The 26,543-nt window shown below is 46.1% G+C and overlaps 1 protein-coding gene across 3 annotated transcripts in view; it reads left to right on the top strand.

Annotated features, from left to right (window-relative positions):
• AFF1 (ALF transcription elongation factor 1) overlaps positions 1-26,267 on the top strand; it is a 209,882-nt gene extending 183,615 nt beyond the window's left edge. For 2 of the 3 annotated variants that reach the window (XM_060247085.1, XM_060247087.1), the window contains 10 exons: positions 3,842-3,933; positions 5,371-5,623; positions 8,233-8,324; positions 10,060-10,123; positions 13,851-13,987; positions 14,922-14,993; positions 17,629-17,722; positions 18,682-18,725; positions 21,348-21,577; positions 25,734-26,267. In XM_060247085.1, coding sequence (XP_060103068.1) covers positions 3,842-3,933; positions 5,371-5,623; positions 8,233-8,324; positions 10,060-10,123; positions 13,851-13,987; positions 14,922-14,993; positions 17,629-17,722; positions 18,682-18,725; positions 21,348-21,577; positions 25,734-25,855 — 1,200 coding nt within the window. In that variant the 3' untranslated portion in view covers positions 25,856-26,267. The remainder of the gene's footprint in view (positions 1-3,841; positions 3,934-5,370; positions 5,624-8,232; positions 8,325-10,059; positions 10,124-13,850; positions 13,988-14,921; positions 14,994-17,628; positions 17,723-18,681; positions 18,726-21,347; positions 21,578-25,733) is intronic. The other variant, XM_060247086.1, reaches the window with a different exon arrangement.
• Positions 26,268-26,543: the final 276 nt, after the last annotated feature.

Here is a 26,543-nt window from a genome sequence, read left to right as displayed (position 1 = left end):
CCCTTGCCCGTGTAGAGCATAATCTGAGCTCCCTTGGTCCAGGGATGGATGTTGACTTCCTGAACGCAGTGCCACCCACCCTTAAGTAAGTATTGCACTATCCCACCCCTTAGTAAGTATTGCACTGTCTGACATTCCAACAGGTTTTAGTATGTAAATGTGCTTTATTTGAAACCTCCTACTAGAAAACCTGTCTTTTGTCTCTCAAGGCGTGAACCTACACACCTTTCTGTAATCCCTTCAGGGCTTCCTGCCCAAATTAATGTCTTTAAGGCAACTCTTTTCTGTCTGTGTCTATGTATGTCTTATCACCTATAGTCTCAACTATTATTCCAGTGACCAAAACAATAGCCGATTTTGATAGCTGCCATCAATTTAGCCATCAGATACTAGGATGTCCCATCAAAGTGCCACCTCACCCATTGTTTTATGTCTGGGAAACCCATCAACTCCCTGTTCAACCCCAGCATACTGTGCCTTAGGACACGTTTTCCCCCTATAAGAGTAGCATGCAATGTTACCCTGGACAGCTTAGTCTTTGTGCATCTTTTCCCACATCCAAACTACGAGATGCTGGACGTCTTGCCCTCTTCCCGAACAGGTAGATATCATCCCAAAACCTCCCTCCTAAAATCCCTTTTTACCCCTGTATTTCTGCATCTTGTGTGTATCTTTTTCTGTGTATGTGTGCATTACTTCATTATTTTTTCTTAATTAAAAAAAAACCCTTCTTGGTTAAGCAACTGACTGGGTAATTCTGACAGCTCTGCAAGAGAAAAATCTCTGCAAAGATTGGTAGTCAGATTCCCACGGATTACCTTACCTCGTGCTGAGACTCTGCCACATTTGTGGCTATGCCCACTCTGCTGTGTCAGAATTCCAGAGGTGCCCACAAGCTGAAACAGTTGGGGACCCCTGGTCTACTCTGTCTGGCGGTGGCTCTCCAGAGTCTCTGGCAGAGAAGGGCCTTCCCCAACTCCTGAAACTTGACATCCTTCAGCTGAGACAGCAAGGATGGGACCTTCCTTCTGCATGTAAAGCACATGCTTCACTACAAAGACATGTCATGTCCAGTGTTCCCTCTAAGCTGCAGAGTCTTGTGAGCAAAAATTCTACTTTGTGAGCTGCTGGTATTAAAGTTGTGAGCTACTGCATCCTAAAACAAAAATGTGTGAGCTGGAGTCTAAAAACCTATGAGCTAGCTCATGCTAACTCAGCTTAGAGGGAACACTGGTCATGTCCCTTGTATGCAAAAGTAGGATCCTGGCTGTCTGTGGCCACCTAGGAAAAGAGATGGCAGGTAGTTTACTAAAATAGTTCAGTGTGAAAAAAGGCAAATTCCATGGCTAGGGATTATTAGAGAAGGGTTTCAACATATGACATAATGTGTCTATATAGTCTGTAGTGAAGTGCTTCTTGAAATATTCTATGCAGTTCTGGCGCTCTGCCTCTATTACTTTTCTCTGTTCTGATGAGGCAGTCTTCATGAGGCAGTCTTCAAACTAAAATTTCAACTGCTCTTGTCCACGGGGAAATCCATGAGGTCAGGAACTCTTTTTTAGGACTGTCAGAACTCATTTTAGGTGTGATTTGTAAGCCTTACTTCATGCATTTTATAGGACAACCTCAGCACCCCACTCCCCAAAACCCAAAACTCCCCCACTCCTTAAACCCAAAATGTGAGTTTTGTTGGAATAATTTCTTGCAACTCATCTGTTGTTGTTAGTGGAAAACTGTTATGCGCCCCTGGGGTGTTTGGCAGCTAAATTATTTTTTGTTAACAGCAGGAGATGGATTGCAATAGATCATTCCAATACAACCCCTTTTTCTGCTTTGGTTTTAGTTCTCAGATGTTAAGTCAGATCTTGGGGTGTTAATCTTAATATGCAGACTGTCTTCTCTTTTGGGTTAGATGTGAGCAACTTCTATTCAAAAGAGCCAGCGACGGCTTTCACTGTTCTTCAATATGGTTGCTTCCACACAGTTTATATCCTCTGGGTCCAGTGCTGTTGGGAAGGGGCTCCCCCTCCCCCTGCTTCCCCCACAGAATTGTGGTGCATTTGTGCACATCCTGGGGTTTCCATGACTTTTCTCAAATCTGACCAAAACTTGCTTTGCTCCAAAGTTTGTGGAAACATCACACCAAAGCCTGGAGGGCTGCTGTATGGGAAGGAAAGTTCAGACTTTGCCTAACACAAAAGATGCAGGGGTGGAATTCTAGCAGGAGCTCCTTTGCATATTAGGCCACACACCCCTGATGTAGCCTATCCTCCAAGAGCTTACAAGGTTCTTTTCTGTAAGCTCTTAGAGGATTGGCTACATCAGGGTGTGTGGCCTAATATGCAAAGGAGCTCCTGCTAGAATTCCACCGTTGGAAAGAGGCATGCCTTGATGTCTCAAAGAGGTTTTTTGTTGTTGTTGTTTTACTAAAGGTATAGTATCTTGGGTTTAAGGGTGATTGAATTACTTGCTTGGAAGTGCAGACATTCAACAAAAATGAATTGCTTAGGTAAAGAGGTGGTGTGAAGCTTTGGTAAGTGTAGTGATTGTTCCTAGGCCTTATGGCTGAGATCACAGAATTCCAGCCATAGCTGAGATTGGGTGGAGGGGTGCTGCAGATTCTATCGGGGGCACTGCCCCGGTGCCATCTGCTGGCTACAGCCCTGAGACCAGGCCAGCTGAGCCTCATCTCTCGTGGTTCATGCTGTTGTAGAAGTGTATTGAAGAGCTCTTTGCCTGGGGTCTGTTTTGCAAACATTGCATACTCTAGTGTGGTGAACTTTATATGCCCCTCTGTATTCAGTTTTCCCTCCTTCCCTACCCGCCTCTCTTGGTGAAAAATCTGGCCGAGTTGCCTGACACTGGTTACTGGGCTTGGTGGGGAACCCGCAAGGCCTTGCAAGAGGCATCTCACTTCCCTCTGTCCCCTTCACCACACTCTATCCTCTTTCCCTCCTCCTAGTAACCGCTGTATCCTCACCATTCTTGACTGTATCCTTGACTCCTTCCTTCTACATTTATTTGCCCCTCCCCCATATGTCTAATTCTCAGCATGGCCAAACCTGTGGCTGCATAAATACAGAGATTGGGGCCATGTCCAGAGAAGATGGATTTTTCTATAAACCTGAAAAACGCAGCGGGTCTGCAGAAAAATCTGAAATCTGGCAGAACATTTCCTCTGTAGCCCTCAAGCATGTGTTGCCATTCCTTGCTTATGCCCAGGGATGAGCCACTGAACACCACTGGCAGAAAGCCAGAGCCCTCTCTTTATGGTTCATGCTGTCGCCAGAGTCAGTTGAAGAGCCCGTTGCGTGTGGGCTGTTTTGCAGAAGGTGCATATAATAGAGTGGAGAACTCTGGGGCTCTGTTGGGAGTCAGGTGGGGCCATGTTTCAACTGGGGTTCCGGTTGCTTCCTCTCCTCTGTACATTCATGCTGCAATCCAGGAAATGTGTGCACAGAACCATGGTTCCATGTGCATCCCTTGCTGGATGAGTATCCATGAACAGACCAGTGCTGCGCATGTTGTTCTTCGGCTGTTTCAGCTGCTGGGAGCATAATATTCCTCTGTCTGTTTAGAAAACGGGTGAGAGCTCTTCAAGATGGGGAGGGGGTGGAGTGTGGTGGAGGAGAACAGGACAGGATTTTAGTCCCTTCCCACTTCCCCAGCAAGCACCTGGTTCTTGTGATTCCTGCACCTGCGTGCAGAGCAGTTCTTTTCATGCTCTGCCAAATCCTGATGACTGATTCAGAGAGAAGGGCAGGGTATAAATCTGACATGGCTGGATTTGGAACCCCGAGACCCTTAATGTACTGAGCTCTGCGTTTTTATGTGTTGCCAGCAAGGAGAAGCACCCAGAGATGATCAGAAGAAGATCAAGCTGGAGAAAGAAACCAAATCCTTGTCAAGCCATAAAGACTCTAGTAAAAACAAGTGAGTACAAAACTGCCAGGATTTGGTTCCCCCCTCCTCCCAAAATTAGTTTTTAAATTAGTTTTATGGTGCAGAAACTGCTAATGAAATTCCTGTTCGGTGTACATGACATTGTGCAGTAAGTCACCAATAATGAAGATCTGAACCTTGCTTCTTCTGACTCTTTTGCTGCAAGTAGAGATGTTCTCCTGCCAAAGTGGGCCAGTTCTATTTACCCAGTGAGGTTTGGGGCTTGCGTTTCGTGAACTACAGTCTCCTCCCCACTTACCCATGACCCATGTCATGTGCAGGTTTCCAGCAGGCCTGGAGAAGAATGTCCTGTCCTTTCAGTGGAGGCTTAATATCTAGAAATGGGCAGCTGAAGTTTTTCATGGCATGGAAGCAGGACTTTTTTTTGGTGTAGTGGTTAAGTGTGTGAACTCTTACCTGGGAGAATTGGGTTTGATTCCCCACTCCTCCACTTGCACCTGCTGGAATGGTCTTGGGTCAGCCATAGCTCTCCTAGGAGTTGTTCTTGAAAGGGCAGCTGCTGCGAGAGCCCTCTCAGCCCCACCGACCTCACAAGGTGTCTGTTGTGGCGGGGGGGGGGGGGGGAGAAGATATTGGAGATTGTAAGCGCTCTGAGTCTCTGATTCAGAGAGAAGGGCAGGGTATAAATCTGCAGTCGTCTTCTTCTTTTGCAGCAGGAACTCCTTTCTATATTAGGCCACACATCCCTGATATAGCTGATCCTCCAAGAGCTTACAGGGCCTGCTGCGAGCTCCAGAAGGATTGGCTACATCAGTGATGTGTGTCTTAATAAGCAAAGGAGTTCCTGCTACAAAGAAAGCTCTGCTTGGAAGTAAACAGGGTCTTCTGTTTGAAGGGCAATTTTTTCCCTTCCTGGGAGTAGGCAACCCTAGCCTAGTGGCACACACTTGTGAAACTGTTGGGAGCTTCAGCAGTGGTTTGAGAAGTGCTACGGGTGGGCAGGATCTGCTGCTCGAAGTAAGAAGAAGCGCATGAGGTTCGTCCAGGTTTCTTGGACGCACCTAAAATAGTTTTTTTGGATCCTAGCCACTGCGAAGAACAAACTGTTGTGCCTTCCAGCACCTAAATTAAATCTTCAGTGATCCTGCACCTTCATCAGCTCCTTTAAGATCCAAATCTCCTGTACAGACAAACCCGAATGAATAATTTCCTGCATGCATAGTTTTTTCTGGTTTCACCTTCTGTGTTATTATTGACAATGAGTCACCAGAAAGTCCCTGATATCCCTTATTGCCCTTGATGAAGCCTTTGTCACTTTGCTGTCTTGCGTTTTTTAGTACCTCCCATTAAATAAATGGGGCCTCTATCCTGCACGCTTGGGTTCTCATTTTCCCTGCCTCACCACCCCACCCTCAGATCTTTGGGGTCTGCCCTCCTTAAAATACTGATTGGATTCTCCATCTCTAGGGCTTCAAAGATGTCTGTAGAGACAACACAGAGGAAAGAGTTGCCATTGCCGCCAAGGTCTCCCACGCCACCTGCTGAGAAGCCAGCTAAGACGGCTCAGAAGAGGCCAAAGAGTGAAAGCGGTACCTCCAGCCAGCCTCCCAGACTTGGTAACAGTGCTGCCAAGAGCAAAGAAAGCAGCCACAAGGATTCGTCATCCTCCAAGCACAGGAAAATGGAAGGAAAGCCTTCCGAAACCTCGAAGAGCAGCAAAGTAGGTGGAAGGGCCTGGCTTCTTTGGGGAGTCCTTGAGAGTGTTTGGTCTGGGGCTGCTTAAAGAAATTTAAGCATGCTTCTCTCGGGCCTGTAGAAAGTTTGGATATAGGACAGGCATGTTTAAAGTCTTGGTGAAGGTTAGATTTGAGTCTGGTAGCACCTTTAGAGACCAACAAGATATTTCCGGCATGTAAGCTTTTGAGAGTTGAAGCTTCCTTTATCAGATACTACTTGTATTGGATGAAGAGAGCTTTTGACTCAAAAGCTTACAGCCCCCCAAATCTTGTTGGCCTCTAAGGCGCTTCTGAATTCAAATCTAGCTGCTCTCCTGCAGACCAACCCATCTGCTCTCTGAAACTGTTGTGGGTAAAGGTTGTATAAAACAGCTTGAGCTGAACAGAAAAAGAAGAAACTGAGTGGCAAAGTGGGAAGTTAATGCTTTTAAAAATATATATTTTTGCAAATGGGAGTTGGATCCAGACTGAATTTCCCGTTAACAGGAGAGGGGCAATTCCCACCAATTCCCCCTTCCTGTTACAGACCCCCAATTTGCCTCTTGTGCCCTTCCCTGTCTCCTGGGAGCAACGTTTCAGGTAGGTTGATGGGCTGTGATGAGCGGCAAGCAAATTGCGGTCCATCAACAAAGTGCTTCATGTGCGCAGAAGGTGTAGCCTGGATCCAGCTCCCAGTTTTAACATGCTCCTCGCAGAGCCAAACTTGTCTGAACGAGCATTCATTAAGGAACAACTCTTTATGGGAGGCTGGAGCAGGAATAGCCAAGAAAGTCAAGCCTTTTCTTTTTTTAAAAAAAATTGAGGTTCATTTCAGGCCTCTGCTCCACCTCAGGGGGGCAATATTGGAGAAGGGGAGATGTTGCCAAGAACCTTTGTCTGGGCATCTTGAGGCTTGGTTCCAGTCTCTCAAGGTAGCCTTGAACACATGTCACAAGAGGATCACTTTTGGAAACTGCACACATAACCTTGTATGCATGTGTACTTTATTTCATGCCCTGTGAATATCCTAGTCTGCATTTCTTGTACAGTCAAACTCAAGGATGTTTTAAAATCTAGTTTATTGTTAGGAGACAGCCAGTTTGGTGTTGTGGTGTTAAGTGCACAGACTCTTATCTGGGAGAACCGGGTTTGATTCCCCACTCCTCCACTTGCAGCTGCTTGGCATAGCCTTGGGTCAGCCATAGCTCTGGCAGAGGTTGTCCTTGAAAGGGCAGCTGCTGTGAGAGTCCTCTCAGCCCCACCCAACTCACACGGTGTCTGTTGTGGGGGAGGAAGATAAAGGAGATTGTGAGCCGCTCTGAGATTCAGAGTGAAGGGCGGGATATAAATCCAATATCATCAAAAATATCATCATCATTATGTTGGTTCTAGATAAATGTTTTTAAACATCTTGCATTCCGCAAGCTGTGGGCATGCATTGAATCCTTTGCCCTAAGCTAATATTGTTAGCCACCAACTTAGACAGCTTTTAAAAAGAGGAAAAGGACCGCACAGGCGCATAGATCAGTCACTGGCTATTGCACATGATAGCCAAATGGGAAGTATACTTCTGAATTCGAGGTGCTGGAGATCAGGGGCAAGTTAAGAGTGGTTGCTTTTGATCTTCTGGAGGCATCTGAGTCATCATTCCAAGTAAACAGAATTCCAGGCTTTAACCCTTAGAACGAACCAGTTTGGGTCAGAATCCTAGGCTAGAAAGAACCCTGAGAATAATCTGCTTGAGGGCAGAATTCCAAGTTTGAACCATCAAACTGATTGGGGCCAGGATTCCAGGTTAGAACCCTTAAACAAACTGGTTAAAGCCAGAATTCCAAGCTAGAACCAGTTTGCAGTGATCCAGTTTGGGCTGGAATGTCAGGGTGGAACTTTTTACAACCATTTGATTCTTAGGGAATGAATAGTGTTCTCTTTGTAGCTATGGTGTTCAGGGCAACACTAGTGTTGCAATCTCGTAGTTCTGTCAAAGTGGCCTTCGGGTGAAGTGATGAAAACAAAGCTGTCTTTCTTTCACATCCCTTGCAGTTACATTTCTCCTGGATTTGTAGCGGCAAAGAGAGGCCAGATTGCCAATCTATCACTGAGCAATTTCTTAGGTTGTGGTTCCAAGTTGGCCACTTCTTTTTGACTGTTCGTGACATATCTAACTGCTTTGGAAACTGTGAAGCTAGGCTCAGGTTTCATCTTTAGCTTGACATTTTCTTTTATCCTCTGAGATCACCTGCCTCCCGAAGCCAGCTTGTATGTTGTGGTTGTTTTGCTTCTTAGCATTGCCAGAGGCCAAGCGGCATTGCTTCGTGCAGAACGAACAGCTCACTCTGGGCTTTTGTTCTTTTGAATCTCAAGTTTGGCTTTGGCACCAAAAAAACCCGTGACTTAATTTCTGCCCCCTCCCCCCACCTTCTGCAGAATTCACAGCATGTTGTAACATCGCTAGTGGGAAGCCAAAGTTCTTCATTCTCTGGGTTTTATTGTAGAAAAAGAAAGAGATAGAAAAATAAATCTGGGGACAAATCAAACAAGCAGTCCTGTTGGAAAGACAGAAGCTTTGCTGTGGCTGCAACTAGCTGACATCTTTCCTCCCTTGACTTCCTAGGGATCCACAGAGGACGCGTCTAACCTTTTCCCAGTGCCTTCTTTGCCAAACGGTACCTCCAAGCCAACGAAACCTCAAAGCAAGCCGCACAAGTAAGAATTCCGTCTTTTCTCTCACTTTGCACTTTCCCTTCTTGCTTCCTTCCCTCCCTGGTAAGCAACTCGGGTTGGCCTTTCTCCTAAGAAACGTGGTGCCATCATCTGAGTGCTCTTTTGCAAAGGCCGCACGGATGCCATTTGCTTCCTCATTTTATACTTTCTCATGTGGCTTATGCATGTGGAGCAGTTCACTCCCAACTTCTAATTCAGGGTATGTTTTCAAAAGAAGCATCAGTTAGACCAGAACTTGGTAGGGAAGGAGCCTCCTGGGACCAATGTTCTGTTCTCCTTCATGGCCTTACACCTCCACTTGCAAAGGCTACCTTCGTAATGCACCTGGGCAAACCATTGCCTGTCCAGGCCCACTTCTGTATCTTTACAAGAGCAGAAACCATATTCTGACCTTGACTGTTTGATTGGCTAGGCCAGGGGTGGCTAAACTTGCTTAATGTAAGAACCACATAGAATAAACATCAGATGTTTGAGAGCCGCAAGACATGCATGTCAGATGTTTGAGAGCCACAAGGAAGGGAAGAAGGAAGATGGGGAGGGAGGAGAGGTGGAAAGAAAGCAACGTTAACTTTAAATGCATTCTCCAAGTTGCCAGCTGGCTTGGCTTGGCAAAGTGATTAAAAGAGAGAAATGTCTTCTCCATGCTGGCCAATGGGGTCATGGAGCCATGCAATATGTGTGGAAGAGCCACATGTGGCTCCTGAGCCACAGTTTGGCCACCCCTGATCTAGACATTGTTCAAGTACCAGCCTTCCCCAGAGTTCCTGCCAGTTATTCAGCCTCTGCCTCCCTGCCTTCCCCATTCTTCGTAGGCCTTTCCCTGGCCACTTCTTCCATTGCAGAACCCTTTCAAACTCTCCTGCAGTTATACTTAGAATCTCTTCCCCACTGGGCACCTGGGTGCTCTTCACTCTCTGTTTTGCATCGCTGAGAGTCCTCAACCCCTTCAAGATCAATGGTTCTTGCCCCACTTCTCTTTCCTGTTAAGATAGTATTCTGCTGAAGATGTGGTTCTGAGGTGGGCACATCCAGGGCTTTTTTTGAGCAGTTCCAGGCTGGCTTGGTGTCATTGGGTGTGGCCTAATATGCAGATAAGTTCCTGCTGGTTTTTTTCTACAAAAAAAGCCCTGGTCACATCTGACCTGAACGTATTCACTAATACAGCCCTAATGGGCCAGTGGTATGCGTTCCAAAACATGATTTTGGAAACCCCATTTTCCCTGAAACTTTATATATAGTGGGATTTGTCCTTGAGTTGGTGCTCTGTTCAGGTGGGCATCACTGCTTATAAAATAATTGCTTGCTATAAACATAGATAAATCTGCTTCATTATTATAAACAGAATCTGCATATTTGATGACCGTCATAGGGCTCAGTGAGGGAGTTCATAGATAACCTCCCCTGATTTGACTGAATATAAAGGAACCTCATGCGTTATGTTAAAGGAAATTGATTATTTGGTGTGTAGAGCGAAACCATTCATTCACTGCATAACTATAAGCCTACTGGATCAAGATGGGTAGCCGTGTTAGACTACTGTCTGCAGCAGCAGAAAAGACCCAAGAGTCCAGTAGCGCCTTGAAGACAAAGAACGCTGGTTCATTTAATTTGTATGGCGGATCAACAGATGAAAGAGCAGCCAAAATCTTAGCTTTAAATGTATTTCTTTTAAAACATTCCTCTCCTCCCCCCTCACCCCCCAAATCTTAACTTTCAGACAACATCCAGTGGAATATCACTTAAAGGAGGCCAAGAGGCTGAAGCACAAAGCAGATGCAACGGTAAGTCCAAACATCGGTTAGTGTCCTGGAATTGGCCAATGGTCTATTAAGAAAATATGTTTGAGCTTCATGAGTAGCAATATGCAAAGTGTGATGGGTTGCATGCAGGGCACTCAGCTGTCGAGACAATTCTAGATTTCAAGACAAGGCAAGGGGAAGGGCTCTGATTCCTTAATATTCTTTGCTTACATGCAGTAGAACATAGCTATTTCTGTTTCCTTGTAACATACTAAATGTTGTTCATTGCATTTTGTTGGTGTGAGTGTCCCAGTACCCTTTTAGGGCTTTTTCCTACATGCTGAATAATACACTTTCAGTGTACTTTAGCTTGCAAGAGGATCATGCCATTTCCCACAGTAAAATCCAGCTGCAAAGTGCATTGAAGGAGGATTGAAAGTGCATTATTTAGTGAGTGTGAAAGTGCCCTGAGAAGTACAACTCTTCCCATTCTACAGAAGTGTTCTTGGACCAGGAGAGCCTGATTTGTGTAAGGCCCTCATGAGCTGTGCCTGTAGTTGATATAGGATTGGACCTCAGGTCTTCCCAGTTCCTTGTTCAACTTTACCATTCACTTTATCGCACACAGCTAAGGAGCTGTGACTGATGCTCACCTCTGAACCTGCTTCTGGTGTAGTTGTATCTCTGTGTAGTTCAGGAATCCACAACATGATGCCTGTGGGTGCTATGACACCTGCCAACACCTTTCCTGGTGCTTGCCAGGTGTTTTTAGGAAAGAAGTTGTTATACACCAGGGGACCAGGGAGTGTGTCTACTGACTGCCACCACTCTGGTAAGGGTCTGTCTGGGAGCGCCCAGAGCACCCACTCAACCTCTGTCTTCCTTATTAGCAAATTCCTGTCTGTGACTGAAGAGATGTGAGAACCCAGGCAATATAACAACAGGTTTACTATAAGTGCTCAAAAACAATAAGTGATTTGTAAAAAAAAATTAGTGCAGCGTGAATATGAAAACAGTTCAGGCTGGTACAAAGCAATAAAAGCCCTGATGCAACTAACTACACATTTCCCTCCTTCTAATGCCAGACTCTCTGCCCCCTTTGGGTGAGGGATCTCTCCCCAGCTGCAGCTTTCTCCAGCCCAGCCTTTTCAAAGAGAACACTGCCTTGGCTGTAGCTTGGCCTTTATGAGAGCCAGTTTGGTGTAGTGGTTAAGTGCGCTTCTTATCTGGGAGAACCGGGTTTGATTCCTCACTCCTCCACTTACAGCTGCTGGAATGGCCTTGGGTTATCCATAGCTCTTGCAGAGTTGTATGAAAAATGGGCAGCTTCTGAGAGAGCTCTCTCAGCCCCACTCACCTCACAGGGTGTCTGTTGGGGGGAGAGAAGATATAGGAGATTGTAAGCCGCTCTGAGTCTCTGATTCAGAGAGAAGAGGGGATGTAAATCTGCAGTCTTCTTCTTTATAAGCTTTCCTCCCAGGTCCACCTCTCTGGGCTAACTTTCCCTCCTAAACTGCTGCCCACCCAATCGGGGACAGAAAGGATCCTGGGAAATGTAGGCCTTGCTGCTACTGAAATACAGGTATCCCTGGAGCCTGTAGGCCTCGCTAGGTGTAGGATCATGACAAGGGTGTAGTTTGCATTAAGCTTGGAATGCAGAGGGGGAGTGCCCCTGCAACTGTTGGGTGCCTGATGTTAACAAAGGCAGATACTTCTCGCAGGCATTGTGGTGGCAGAAATCGAGTGACCAGGTACTAGCTGCGCTCTCAGCCAGAGCTTGAGCAGGATGAGAGCAAAGTCTCTCTGTGGGCCAAAGGTGCCTGAGGAAGGCCCGTTGTGTGGAAAGGAGAGTGCGTGGGCAGTGAGGCAACAGTGAAGGCAACAGGTGACCTCGGCCGCCCTTCTGAGTTAAGGTGGAATGGGGCTGGCTCCACCCACTGTTGCTTGGCCTGTTTAACGTTGGCCTGCTTGAGTTGTCATGACGACGAATGAAGTTTGTGCCACATATCCAATGGTTCAGAGCCTTGTTGAAGAGGGGTGGGTCCCCAGGAGACGAGGGGATGTTAGCATTGCCTTCAGCACAGCCATGTTCCCTCAAAACAGCACTTCTTTCTTCTTCCTTGGTATGGACAAAAAGTGCTCCCTTACAAGTGAGAGAAAGCGCAACAGCTCCACGGGACCCCAGCTGCTGCAGATCAGTCTGTGGCTTTTGCCTGCAGAACCCCACCCTGACCTCTTTTTTTTGTGCAGGGGACAGAACTGGAAGTTGTCTGTAGCACGACATGGGACTGCCAAATATCGTGGAACAGGTCCACCCTGGGCCGTGGCTTCCATGAACATGGAGTGAGCCCACTGCGATATGTGGACTGGATCTCTAACCAAACCACTTAAGCAACTTTCGGGATGGCAAAGCAGGAGTCCCAACATGCCATGAGGGGTTCATTCACTGCCCACTGCCAGCAGCGCAGGAGATGACTGCCACCACCTCATGGGCCTGCGTTGCTGCCGGCTGGGTTTGAGAGGGAGAGTGAGATGGAGAGCTGAAGTCAGAGGGGCAGATAGAGGCAGGCTAATGGTTGACTGAGAAGAAGAAGGACTGCAGATTTATACCCTGCCCTTCTCTCTAAATCAGTGACTCAGGGTGACTTACAATCTCCTATATCTTCTCCCCCCACAACAGACACCCTGTGAGGTGGGTGGGGCTGAGAGGGCTCTCACAGCAGCTCCCTTTCAAGGACAGCTCTGCGAGAGCTATGGCTTACCCAAGGTCATTCCAGCAGCTGCAAGTGGAGGAGTGGGGAGTCAAACCCAGTTCTCCCAGATAAGAGTCTGCACACTTAACCACTGCACCAAACTGGCTCTCTTTTTGTCCACAACAAGGAAGAAGAAGGTAGAGTTGCCAACTTCAGGTTAGGAAATTCTTGGAGATTTGAGGGGTGGTCTGAAGAGGGTGGGATTTGAGGATGGGTGGGACCTTGATCCTTTTGTCAGCAGAAATCCTTTGAAATGTCTACCCATGAAACTGAGTTAGTGTGAGCTAGCCCAGTTTTTTAGCTTCTGGCTCACACATTTTTGTTTTAGCTCAGGAAAAATGGCCAGAGAGCAAACTAATTTGTGCAGTAGTTCACAACTTTAATGCCAGTTGCTCACAAAGTAGAATTTTTGCTCACAAGACCCCACAGCTTAGAGGGAACATTGCCCTTGAGTAGAGTTTGGCTTCTTTGACAAGGCCACTGTGGTGTGTTTCGAAGCTCTTCGGCATCTCAGCACCAGGTTGCTTTGCTTGCTTACTTGCTTCTTAACAGCAGCTGGTACTTATCTTTCTCCCTCCTTAAAACTTAAAAAAAAGCTTTCTCTCTGGGTTCTCCCCCCCCCTCCCCAACCTATTGGAGAGCCAACCCTGTTACATAAAAGCATTTACCGGAAACAGTCAGGAGAGCTTCCTGCCCAAAGCACCAGTTCGCTGCTTTGTGTTTGAGATGATGACTACCTCAGGCTAATGGCAAGCGGTAAATGTGTTCCCTGCTTTAAATATATGGGATTCCTTTCAGTGGCTTGTCAAACTTTGACTTAAAGCTCTCACTGGGGTTGAATTCTCCTAAGCCGAGATGTTCCATTTATTTAAGGGAAGGAAGCAGAGAAACATGATTTCAGACCGGAGTCAAAAAGTGCAGGCATCTCATTTCACTCGTGGCCAACCCTCTGAATCTTTGGGTTGTGGGACTTCCATGCTCTTGGAGCTGACCAGCAATCTCCTTCTCCCCAACAGACGGACAAAGTCGGGAAGGCCTTCAAGTACTTGGATGCTGCCCTGTCATTCATCGAGTGTGGCCTTGCAATGGAATCGGACACCCTATCACCAAAGCCAGCATATACCATGTTTGCAGAGACCATAGACCTCATCAAGTAAGTGGGGAAATCCTGCTGACTTTCGAAGCCAGAGGTGGGGAAGTTACAGGCTCATGGGCCAGCATTTGGCTTACGGGAGCTTTTTAGCCAGCCCTTAAGCCGTTGGTTGGGAGCCTGCAGGAGTGCAGTCTGATGCCCTGGACTCCTCCCCCCCCCCCACAATGAATGAGCTGTATAGAATACCAAGTTCCATTCAGAGCAACAAAGGAGGGAAAGTGGGTCTTGTTGGAATTAGTTGGACTGTAAGAGATAGTTTTGGAAATAGGAAAAACCAGTGTCAAACCCAGGGCCCAAAAGAAGAGGAAGAAGTTTTTATACCCCCTTTTCCTCTTGCTTCAGGAGTCTCAAAGCAGCTTGAAATTACCTTTCTGAGAGAATCGTGACTGGCCCAAGGTCAGCCAGCAGGCTTCGTGTTTGTATGGAGGTAGAGTGGGGAACGAAACCTGGTTCTCCAGATTACACTCTGCCACTCTTAGCCATTGCTCCACATGGGCGTTCCGTGGAGATGATATTTTGCTTGTGTTCAGTCTGTAAGCTCCTTTGAGTACTTCTGAGTGAAGTGAGGGGAGGACAGCACTACATTTTAAAAAGATACTAGTTGTTAATTTCCTACTTTCTTTATTTTCTCACTTTGCTTCAGTGAGAGAATAAAAACCAGAATGAGCTCTTGGCTTGTATTTTGAAAGGGGGTGTTTTGTATCTGTATTTCCTTCCTTTTCCGTTGCACATGGGTTAGCTAGATAAGAAAAAAAAATAAGGAAGGAGGAGCCTTGCGATTTTGAAGTCACAAAAAAAAGTTTATTCTCCAAACGACCATGTTTCCTTACTTTCAGCGTGACCCTGTGTAAATAGCACTTTACTGTGCTGTTGCCGCATATAAAATATCATTTTTAAAATTTTGACAACCGTCTATAATTTTGTCGTCTTTTAGATTCATAATGACATTAAAATCCTTCATGGACTCTTCAGCTACTACACAGGAAAAAATCTTTGCTGTTTTATGGTGAGTGGGTCCTTGTTATATTTTCAAGTGTTTTTGGTTTGAAAAAGGTTTCTATAAAAACATACATGGAAATAAATTGAAATATTAATGAGGAAAAAACTCAAGAGGTCATCTATGGATTCTTTGGATTTCTATCCAAAGATTTTATCTCTGGATTCTATGAACAGCCTCTTCTTTCTCCTCGGTTTGTCATGTGAATATAGTAATGTGAGCCTACAGTACATGGTCTTTGTAAACATGATTGAGATAATGGGTTGGATCTGTCTAGTTTTTTCCACTGAAAAAAGGGAAGGGACATGGAGGCTTTCACCATCATTAAAATTATGTGGGGGATCATGGGACCCACATATAAAATAGTCACGTTGGAGGAGGTATAAGGAGTAGAACGGGGCAGAACTGAGAAAGATCTAACTCCATGGTATATGCAAAGCTCTTTGAGTATGAAGTAATAGAAATATATATATATTTAATTTTTGGAGAGTAGCTGCTTTGGTCTGCAGTAGAACAAATAGATTAAAGTTTCCTAGAACCTTAGAGACCAAATTATTCAGGGTATAAGCTTTCAAGAGTCAAAATTCTGATGGCTTTCACTCACAAAAGCATATATCCTGAAAACCTTGTCAGTCTCTAAGGTGTTACTGTACTCAGATCCTGTATATATAAAACCCCAAGTGTACTGGCACTTTCTGGCTCTCCCATTGAGAGAGCCAATGTGTGCTTCCTCAACCATTGGCCCGTCAACTGCCACTCAAAGTTCTGTTGAATTCCATTAGTTGAGTCCATTCCTCTCTCCTGCCCACAATTGCCTATCCACTCTCTGTGGCATTCGGAAGATAAAGTAGGCAGTGGCAATGGGGAAACAGTGAAAAGACTAGGAACAAGGTGGTAATGTGACTAGGTGGCAAGGTTAGGTTAGGTTTATTCAATTTATATCCCACCCTCCCCGCTGAAACAGGCTCAGGCTGGCTTGGCCTGCTGGGAGCATTTCCTCAGAGGCCATGGTAGCTGCCTCTTTTCTGTCACTCACTCTGTTCCTCCTCCCCTCAGTCTCCCCTCAGATGAGGATTGAGCCACTGGGGAAGTTGCTAGGCAGAGGCTGTTACTAGGCAACCAAGCTTGGTTCTGTCAGTAAAGGGAGAAGCCTCATCTGAATATACTGCCCTAGAGTGCATCCTCCAAAGCAGTTAATCTCTTCAGGGGGAGAGAGATTTGTTGTCTGGAGTTCAGTTGTGATACCAGGAGATCTTCAGACTCCACCTGGAGGTTGGCTACCCTAGGCTTGACTGCTTGCTACTGTTCAGCAGCAGCCCTCTTATGACAGCGTGGCATAGGAGTCAGCGCTTCAGAACAGGATCTGCCAGACCCAGGTTCTTGGTGTGGAAGCTGACTGGGTGATTTTGGACCAGGCCCAGATTTTCAGCCTCACCTATTTCACAGGGTTCTTGTGCGGATCAATAGGAGAAGAGGAGAATGATGTAAACTGCTTTGGTCCTCACTGCAGAGAAAGACTGTCCTTTTCCTAGGTAGAGGCTGCAGGAAGGGGGGAGGAGATAGAAAGCTGAAGTCAGAGGGGCAAATAGAGGTAGGCTGATGGTTGACTGAGAAGAAGATAAGTTGCCAACTCTGGGTTGGAAAATTCCTGGAAATTTGAGGGGTGGAATCTGAAAGGGGTGAGGTTTGAGGAGGGGTGGGACCTCAGATAGGTACAATGGCATAGACTCCACCCTCCAAACCAGCTATTTCCTTCTGGGGAACCATTGTTGCCTATCTCAAGGTGGGGGCTGGAGATCACTCGGAATTACAACTCTCTCCAGGTGGCAGAGATCAACTCCCTGGAGAAAATGGCTGCTTTGCAGGATGGACTCTGTCATTATACCTTGCTGAGGTTGCTTCCCTCCTGCTTTGGACCCCACTGTGGAGAAAGACTGTACTTTTCCAAGGTAGAGGCTGTGAGAAGGGGGGAGATGGAAAGCTGAAGTCAGATCAATTCCCCTACAGAAAATGGCTGCCTTGAGGCACATACTCTATGGTATACCAGAACACAATCTTGCCAGGCCAAAAAAACTAAAAACAGATCACACCACAAGCTCGCACTGATGTAAGGCTGAATATTACAAGGAAAGGCAGCAACAATGCGCTGCAAACAAAAGGAATGCTGAGCTTCATTGTCTGTGTGACTTGTCATCCCCGTGCACCCCATAATTATTTTTCCTTATGTCTATTCTGGGCCTCTTTCAGCCACCACAGACACAGGTACACACACACAAACACACATGCGTGGGATGGGGTGGGGGCAAAGCCATCATCTATTTCATCTACGAGGTGAGTGGGAAGACAGCAAGGGTGATGGTCAGTGAATGTCATGGTTGGGGGGAGTAGTGGATTGCCATCGGTGCAAGGTTAGTTTAGAGGAAGATGTGGTTTGGAGGTGGTTGGTGTCTGGTGGGAGCGGGTGGGGGGGAAGACAGCAAGGGTGGAGGGGCTTTCACCCAGATCCTCTTTCTAGAGTCCATTGCATTTTTCCTCACAACAGGCCTTATTCCTAGTCTAGTTATAAATATATATGTAAATCTAAAAACCACATATTAAAGGAAATCTGTCTTTGCCTTCTCTGCTTCAAATTGTGTTTCCACAGCATGCGCTGCCAAGCCATTCTGTACATGGCAATGTTTCGCTACAAAAAGGACACTGCAATAAAGTATTCCCGGACCCTTAATGAACACTTCAAGGTAGAGGATTTAGAACATTATGGTCTAACTTTGAATGAGAATGAAGGCAGATTCTGACATGGGCCTAGAAACTGGCTGGAAGTGATCTCTCTGGATTGAGAGCCAGTCTATGGTGCAGTGGCTGGAGTGTCATACTAGGAGCTGGGTGACCCAGGTTCAGATCCCCACCCTACTGTAGAAGCTTGCTTGGGTGACTTTGGTCCAGTCACATACACTCAGCCTAGCCCAACTCACAGGGTTCTTGTGAGGATAAAGTGGCAATGTGAGCCACTTTGGGTCACCACTAGAGAGAAATGTGGGGTTATAAATGAATTAGAATAAAAGGAGTTGACAGCCTGTAACAATTTCTCCCCTTACGTGCAAGCTTTCCAGAATTTTGAAATGTCCAAAAGATGTAAAAAAATTCTGCATGAGGAACATGATATTTTAGCCTCCAATGATGCTCTAGAGCCAACTTCTGTTGTAAAGAAAAGTTTACCTCAGTGGCCTCCCTGTGTGACCAAAGTAACACTCCCTTTCTACAACATAAAGAAAAAACATGGTTTATTTGCTGAGATAAGGGAAACTGTGTGATCCTGTGCACCTTATTGCTTATGTGGACATTTTTGTCTCAAACTTCACTGCTGGGTCTGTCTTTTGAACAGGCTCTTATTAAATCCGATAGGTGAGTTTAGACCTACTTTGGTGCATCTCAAGATTAATTGTACCACATTTCTTTCTTGTGTGACATTGTGAATTTAGGGGGAGGTGAGTTTCCTGCATTGTGCAGGGGGTTGGACTAGATGACCCTGGAGGTCCCTTCCAATTCTATGATTCTATGACATGAACTGGTTTTTGCAGGTGATTCTCATTACCCAATTCTCCGCCTCTGTGTCTGATAGTAGTCAGAAATCAAATACAGAAACTAGCATTGGGTGGTGTCAGTTGCAATCTAACTAGAAATTTGTTCCTTGTTGCAGAGTTCCTCCCGAATCACGCAAGCACCTTCTCCATGTGTCGCAAGGTAGTACTGAAAACATACAGATCCGATCCTTTTTCTTGTTTTAAAGATCAGGCCCTGATGGGTTTGAATTGTACTGAGCCGAATGTACCATAGGAGGGTAGAAGAGCTTGGAATTGTTTTAATTATTGCTCTGAGCATCTGAATAGGGAATTCCTGATGGATTTTTCACACTCCCAAAGGTTATAAGCTGTATTTCTAATCTCTTTAAAGGAGACCAGTGTTCAGAATAAGTGTTGTATAATTGACTCTGCTGGAAAGGAGAAATAGAGCTGGGTGTCCTCTGTTCATTGGCAGCATTTTGCTTGGGTGGAATTCTAGCAGGAGCTCCTTTGCATATGCCACACACCCCTGAGGTAGCCAATCCTCCAAGAGCTTACAAAAGAGCCCTGTAAGCTCTTGGAGGATTGGCTACCTCAGGGGTGTGTGGCCTAATATGCAAAGGAGCTCCTGCTAGAACTCCACCCCGTGTTGGTCTGCAGCAGAACAGCTAGATTCAAGTCCAGTAGCACCTTAAGAGACCAACACGGGTGTTTTTTTAGGGGGAGGGTATAGGCTTTTGAGAGTCAAATCCGCCTTTGTGCAATAAATGCCATGAGGCTGAATAGCAGTGCCCTTGTTTGCTACCCCAAGCATTCTTGAGAGGATTAGATAAACTATGAGAATATGCTGGGGTCTGCGCCATATTGAAATGGAAAGTCAGTTTCTTCCTAACCTTGGCCATAGACTCAAGATTAAGTTGAGTTTTTAAAAAACATTTTCAGTTTTTATTAATGTAAACAATTCCAGTTACAGAAATTACGATAACTAGAGGTGGAGTATTACTTCATAACCACCAGTGAGGAAGTTTGCAAAGTACATATTTATAATTCTGTAGTAAAAAATAAAATTTGGTTATGTCAAAATGGGTTACAAGTATTAGACTATAAAACTGTTTATAGAGAGCCAAACTCAAGAAAGTTCTTGACATTTTTGTGCGATGAGGACAGTATTTCTATCTTGTGCCTTTTGGTTTAGCAATTTTTTGGATGAACCCAGATGCGTAGCTGAGATGGGAATGAGGAAGTAGTATAACGAGTGTGTGTGTGAGTGTGGAAGTTTACTGCTTTTGTGTGTGTGTGTGTGTGCTTCATGGCCATTTGTGACTTCTGTTCCTGCATGTGCACGGAAGGATTTCAGGCCTTACTCTGCATTTTGAAAGAATCGCAGCCTTGACCCGGAAGTGGTTCACCACTAGCCAGGCTGTTCAAACCAACGACTGCCAGGCTTAAGCAATGGCAAGCCATTGGCAATCCTTGGTTTGAGCAGTCTTGCTGGTGGTGAACCAGTTCCGGGTCAAGGCTGCGATTCTTTCAAAATCCCCCCCCCCCATGCCTTCTCAGCTGTTGGTCCAAGGCCAGAGCTGGCTCAACTATTTCTCTTTGTCACCTAATTGACATAAATAACCTCTCCCGTGAGTTCAGGATGGGCAAAAGGAAGTAGTACTTTACACAGAGAGGGATTAAAATGTGGGATCCGCTGCCAGAGGATGTAGGGATGGCCACAGGAATAAACAGCTTTAAAGAGGGAGTAGATAGATTCATGGACGATAAATGTATCAGTGGCTACTAGCCAATGGTGACTGAGGGAAACCTCCACATTCTGAGGGACTACCTCTAAATCCCAGTGCCAGGAGGCAACACCAGGGGGCAGGCTTGGCCTCTATCCCCTGTTGCTGGCTGTCCAGAGGAACTGATTGGCCACTGTGTGAGATAGCTGGACTAAATGGACCACTGGTGTGATGCAGCAGGGCTCCTCTTATGTTCTTAACAATTAATAAGCAATTAAAACAAATAAATTTCAGCTTGCTCTTCTTACAAAAAAAACCTGTTGTAATGTTGGTAGAATTACCTCCCCTGATGTTACTCTGATCTCTGAGTATCCCCCTTGGGTCCAGAGTAGTTTGAACTGCAGGGAAGAACCTCTAATGCAGGCTGCATGTTGATCCTTCAAAAGGTTGCCATGCAGATTAACTCCACAATGGCGAATGATGGAAGTTTCGTCCACAAGCTGAACACTGCAAACTAAATACGAATTTGCTCTTAAAAACTGTGTGTTTACATAAATGAAGGGCGAAGGAGAACTCGTGTGTGTTTTATTGAGTGTGTGAGAGAGAGGGAGGAAAGGAAGGAGTGTGGCTCAGGGATAGAGCATCTGCTTGGCATGTGAAGAGATACCCAGGTTCAATCCCTGGCATCTCCAGCTAAAAGGTCCAGGTGGGAGGATGATGTGAAAGGATTCTGCCTTAGACTTGGGCAGCTGGGGCCAGTGAGAAAGCAACCACACAAGAGAATCACGGTAAAAGGTAGATAGGAAAGAAAGCGCAGAGCTTCCGTGATGACCGGCCTCAAATGGAATAAAGAAATTATAACTAACTATACTATCAAAACTGATGTATTATATACCACATTTAAGGCAAAATCAATGCAATCAGGGGCCAGTGAGTAGACAATATCAATTTTAATGGACCAAAGGTTTGATTCAGTATAGGGCAGCTTCATGTGTTTGTGTCAGCAGCCATCTGTCTTTAGAACTGAGTGGCCAAGAGAGATCTTCAGCTTCCTTTGTCATGTGCTTGTCCTGCAGGAGCACAGGAACACCGTCTCCTCTTTCTCCGATGCCTTCTCCAGCCAGTTCCGTAAGCTCCCAGACGGGCTCCAGCGCCAGCAGCTGCGGCGGCGGCAGCATGGGCTCTTCCGTCAGCATTCCTCACCACATCCCAACCATCACCTCTTCCTTCGTCAACATCACTTCCTATATTCTCTTCGCCTACGATCTCTGGGAACAAGCTGACATTTTGGCCAGGAAGAATAAGAGTAAGGGCTTGACTTGCATCTCTCCAGCCGGTAACTGCGGCTGTGGCACTCGGAAGCTCTGCTTTCTCCCAATTATGTATTCACATGCAAGGTGGTGCCCGAACTTCAGAAAACCCACGAGTCAGTGGCTCAAAATGCTGCAGGGGCGCTCCAGATTCAGTTCCTAGTGCATTTAATGGGGTAGTTGGGGAAGACCCTTCTCTGCCTCAAGGCCTTGGAGAGCTTCACCAGATATGCAGTGCACAATATGTGATCTCGTTGTGCCCGCAAACGTCCTGAGGGTTAAGCCGGACGTGCACTGGGAGTTCTGTGTTACAATTTTACACAGAGAGAGATTAAAATGCGGAATTTGCTGCCAGAGGATGTAGTGATGGCCGCAGGAATAAACAGCTTTAAAAGGAGTTTAGATACATTCATGGAGGATAAGTCTATCAGTGGCTACTAGCCATGGTGACTGGGAGGAACTTTCACATCTGAATCCCAGAGCCAGGAGGCAACATCAGGGGAAGGCCTTGGCCCCTCTGCCCTCTTGTTTTTGGCCTTCTGGAGGAACTGTTTGGCTATGGTCTGAGACAAGATACTGGACTAGATGGACCGCTGGTCTGATCCAGCAGGCCTCTTCTTAGGTTCTAATAAAGCTCCCAGCAATTTTTTAAAAAACTTCATCTTTAGGCATATAAGCTTCTGATTCAGATCAGCACTTAATGGGCAAAATGTTTTTATCTCCCACAGCGAAGGCTAAAGCCCCCAGATCTGAATTTGCTCCCTGAATGCTTGGAAATGAACTGTAAAAAAAAAATCTCTGGGAGCTCCAAACATGAAACTCACAGCAGGTCTGATGTGGCCCTTAGGGCTTTTTTTGTAGCAGGAACTCCTTTGCATATTAGGCCCCTGATGTAGCCAATCCTCCAAGAGCTTATAGGGCTCTTCTTACAGGGCCTACTGTAAGCTCCAGGAGGATTGGCTACATCAGGCGTGTGTGGCCTAATATGCTAAGGAGTTCTTGCTACAAAAAAAAAGCCCTGATTACAATTGATAGGCAGCCACTTCAGATGCACACCAATGCATCCGTGTCAGCAGTAGTAAATGCCAGTGAGCGAAAAAGAGGTCTGCAGTTTGCAAGCTTGCAGCAAACACTATGGAGACTCTCTCCAGGGATCCACGATTGTGCAGATCCAGTTCCCATTTGATCCCTTGTATGTTTGCAAGCTCCCATCTCTAGTTTGTTCTGCGGGCCATTTGCCAGCCCCTGTTGGCAGTAGCCAGCAAAGCGCCTTGCCACCACGCAAAGTGTGAATCAGCCCTAATTTATGTCTCAGCTGGGTGCAGTGACTGTTGAGAACAGCAAAGCCCAGCATTTCAAGTGCAGAAGCGTTTGCCTCCTTGGGATGGATCTGTCAGTTGTTTTAAGAATAAGGATGCTTGGTTTTGATAGAGGGCTTTCAGCCTTGCAAGCAGCTCACAAATATCACAGCAGCAATTATTACGAAAGCCCTGCAAGGTAGACCAGTGGTGTCGTCTTCGAATTACAAATAGATGGCCATCGTGAGGAGCAGGGGAGCCAATATTGTCTGAAGACAGTCTTACCCGTTTGCAGGGCTTTTTTGGTAGCAGGAACTCCTTTGCATGTTAGGCCCCACCCACCTGATGTAGCCAGTCCTCTTGGAGCTTACAGCAGGCCCTGTACTAAGAGCCCTGTAAGCTCTTGGAGGATTGGCTACATCATGGGGGTGTAGCCTAATATGCAAAGGAGTTCCTGCTGCAAAAAAGCCCTTCCCGTTTGTGGTTGAACTGAGAGCTGAACAGACAGCCCATCCTTTTAGCCACTAAAGCTCACCTAAAAGCAGAATGTTTATGAAAAGAACTTTGAAAAAAAATACAATGCTTAGTTTAAAAGGAAAACACAACCTGGGCCTCAGGTCCTCCAGGCATTGACTTTTGGAGATTAATTGAAATCAATCAGAGAGAATTCAGGCCTGCTGATTCTTGCTTCCCACCCGTGGCTTCCTGTGTGCATTTGGCAATTCTGCTGTATCCATGTAGTCAGGGCTTTTTTTTTGTAGCAGGAGCTCCTTTGCATATTAGGCCCCACCTCCCTGATGCAGCCAGTCATCCTGGAGCTTACAGTAGGCTCTGTACTAAGAACCCTGTAAGCCCTTGGAAGATTGGCTGCATCAGGGGGTGTGGCCTAATAGGCAAAGGAGTTCCTGCTGCAAAAAAAGCCCTGCATGTCGTAGTAGTAATAGTGGTAGTGGTGGCAGTAGTAGTAATTTTTAGTACATTTCGTAACCAGCACAAAACAATCCATGTTGGGGACCAAATAACAAAATAAAACCATAATAATATAAAGATTTGGATATCGATATGTAAACAGATTAAGACTGAGGCATTTACAATCCCCTGCAGTCCATTATCACACCTTTATGTACTGATTTCTCTTCTGATCGCATGAACCTTACTGTGCCCACAGGAGGGCAGGAGCTTCCTCAGGCATCAGGCTAGATCTGCTTGCAACGTTAACAGGACATTCCTCCGCAGAGTTAACCCCTTCTAGAGTTTTCAAAATCAGTGGAGTTAGAAGGGTGGAAGTCTGCGGAGGTTGGCTTTGTAAGGGAATGGAGAAGATACTGTTCTGTATTCATACCTCAGAGCCTCCAGGCACTGTATTTCATCACCAGCTTAAGTTATTCAAATGAGGATGCTCTTATTTTGCATAAAACTGCTTCTGCAGGTGTGGGTTGGGGCAGGTATTCTCTGGCCTGGAGAGCAGGGATGGATGAGAGGTCCTATGGTGCTGACGATGGATCTGGGGCAAAGCTGGCTTTCCATATGCCCAGTTACCACCCTTACCTCTCTCACAGTTTGAGAGCCAGTTTGGTGTAGTGGTTAAGTGTGTGGATTCTTATCTGGGAGAACCAGGTTTGATTCCCCACTTCTCCACTTGCACCTGCTGGAATGGCCTTGAGTCAGCCATAGCTTTCACAGGAGTTGTCCTTGAAAGGGCAGCTGCTGGGAGAGCTATCTCACAGGGTGTCTGTTGTGTGTGTGTGTGGGGGGGGAGAGAAGGTAAAGGCGATTGTGACCACTCTGAGATTCAGAGTATAGGGCAGGATATAAATCCCATATCGTCTTCTTTCTTCTTTTACTACTTCTCTTTCTCCTTCTCCTCCGGTCCTCTTTTGCTTGCTGGTGCATCAGCATCTTCACAGGTACTTGCTTTTCTGGTGTTCAGGCTGAGAAGGTTGCCTAAACCCATGTTACACTCTGCCTTGTGCTGTTGTGTGTTATCGAACCACCTCACAAGTGACCGTCCTCCAGCCTAAGGAACTCTCCTTAGCAGTTCTTTCTCCAATTGACAAGCCTCTTGATTTGGAGGAAGGCTTCTTAGGTTGGAGGTAGGCTGCAAACTTGAACAAAAAGGCAGGCTGAGGTATCAGCAGGGGTCTTTCATAGAAAAAGAGGTGCTGGAGCTCATTTGCACAACTCATTTGCATATGCCACACACCCGTGACATCACCGGAAGGTGTACTATATATATCAGCTCAGCATCCCCCTTAAAATGCTTCTTGAATTATAGTTGTCATCATAAAACCTTATACTTTTAAAATTACTTTCTCCTGTGTGGCCACAGTGGCATGATGAAGATTTCCATCTGTCTGCTTTATATACAGTTTGGTTATTTCCCCATTTTTTGTGGGGGGAAATATTAGAAAGTTTGTCAAATCTTAGACTTGCAAAATTCTCACAGGGGGTTTGAACAATGGAGCCCAGAAGCAAGTATTTTGAAAGGGGTAAAAAAGAAAGAGCCCAATAAAATTTAGAGGTTCTGGAGCTCTGCTCCTGTGAGCTCCAGCCCAAAATGAGGCCTGTGCAGGGGTGGAATTCTAGCAGGAGCTCTTTTGCATATTAGGCCACACACCCCTGATATAGCCAATCCTCCAAGAGCTTACAAGGCTCTTTTTTATAAGCTCTTGGAGGATTGGCTACATCAGGGATGTGTGACCTAATATGCAAAGGAGCTACTGCTAGAATTCCACCCCTGGGTCTGGGTATCATTATCTTAATAAATAAACTCCACTCAGTTGGGTAGTGTGATCCAGTCCACTGTCAGGAGCCAAATGTGACTCTTTTTTTCATCTCTCTCTCTCTTCCCCAGAGTTTTTTTCTGAGCTCAGTGCCGCCGTGTGCACTCTCTCCTTGAACAGCAGTATGATGGAACTGGTACCCTACACTCGTCAGGGTTTACAGTGGCTGAAACTGGAACCAAACACACCGTGACTGGTGCTTCAAGGCGGTGGACCTACCTAGCCTTGGACTCATTTGCACTTTGGAAACCTCCAAAACGGCCTCGTCGGATACAGAATTTTTTTTTAAAACAAAAGCACCTGGAGGGTGGTGCGAAGCACGACGGAAGGGATCTCAGCAACACTGGAAAACTTTTAAGGACTCTCTGCGATGCCAATGGGCCACCTGAAAGATAGGAAGTGGAGAAGAGGCCTCCAAAGCGGAGGATGCCCGCCTTGCTTTCTTTCAAAGGACAAAGTGCAATGCTCTCTTTTTTTTCTCCCCCCCCCTTTTTTGGTTTCTCCCCCCCCTTCATGGTTCAGCGTGTCAATGGTCTATAAACATTTCTATGAATGAATAACCAGCAGGACAAAACAAAAAACCAAAAAACCCCACCACCCTACAAAATAGTTCATCAAGCATGAAGAAGTGCCAGAGAGAAAGGAAATCCACCTCCCAAAGAAATGACTGCCAAGACCACAGAAAGAGGCAGCGATGTCCAAGGGCCCAGCAGATGGTTCAGATCCCCCGCTTTCCCTTCACCCTCTTTGCCCTTTCCCAGTTTGTGAAAGTGCAAACCAGAAATGCAATCTGTAGCATATGACTTTGTTCCTGGGAGGTGAGATGGATGGAGGGGAGGGCTGTCCCACAGCCCCCTTCTGCAGTTGGTGCAAAAACACAA

The sequence above is a fragment of the Heteronotia binoei genome, chromosome 9, assembly GCF_032191835.1.
Source record: "Heteronotia binoei isolate CCM8104 ecotype False Entrance Well chromosome 9, APGP_CSIRO_Hbin_v1, whole genome shotgun sequence".
Lineage (NCBI taxonomy): Eukaryota > Metazoa > Chordata > Lepidosauria > Squamata > Gekkonidae > Heteronotia > Heteronotia binoei.
This window is presented reverse-complemented; position numbering and strand designations above follow the sequence as displayed.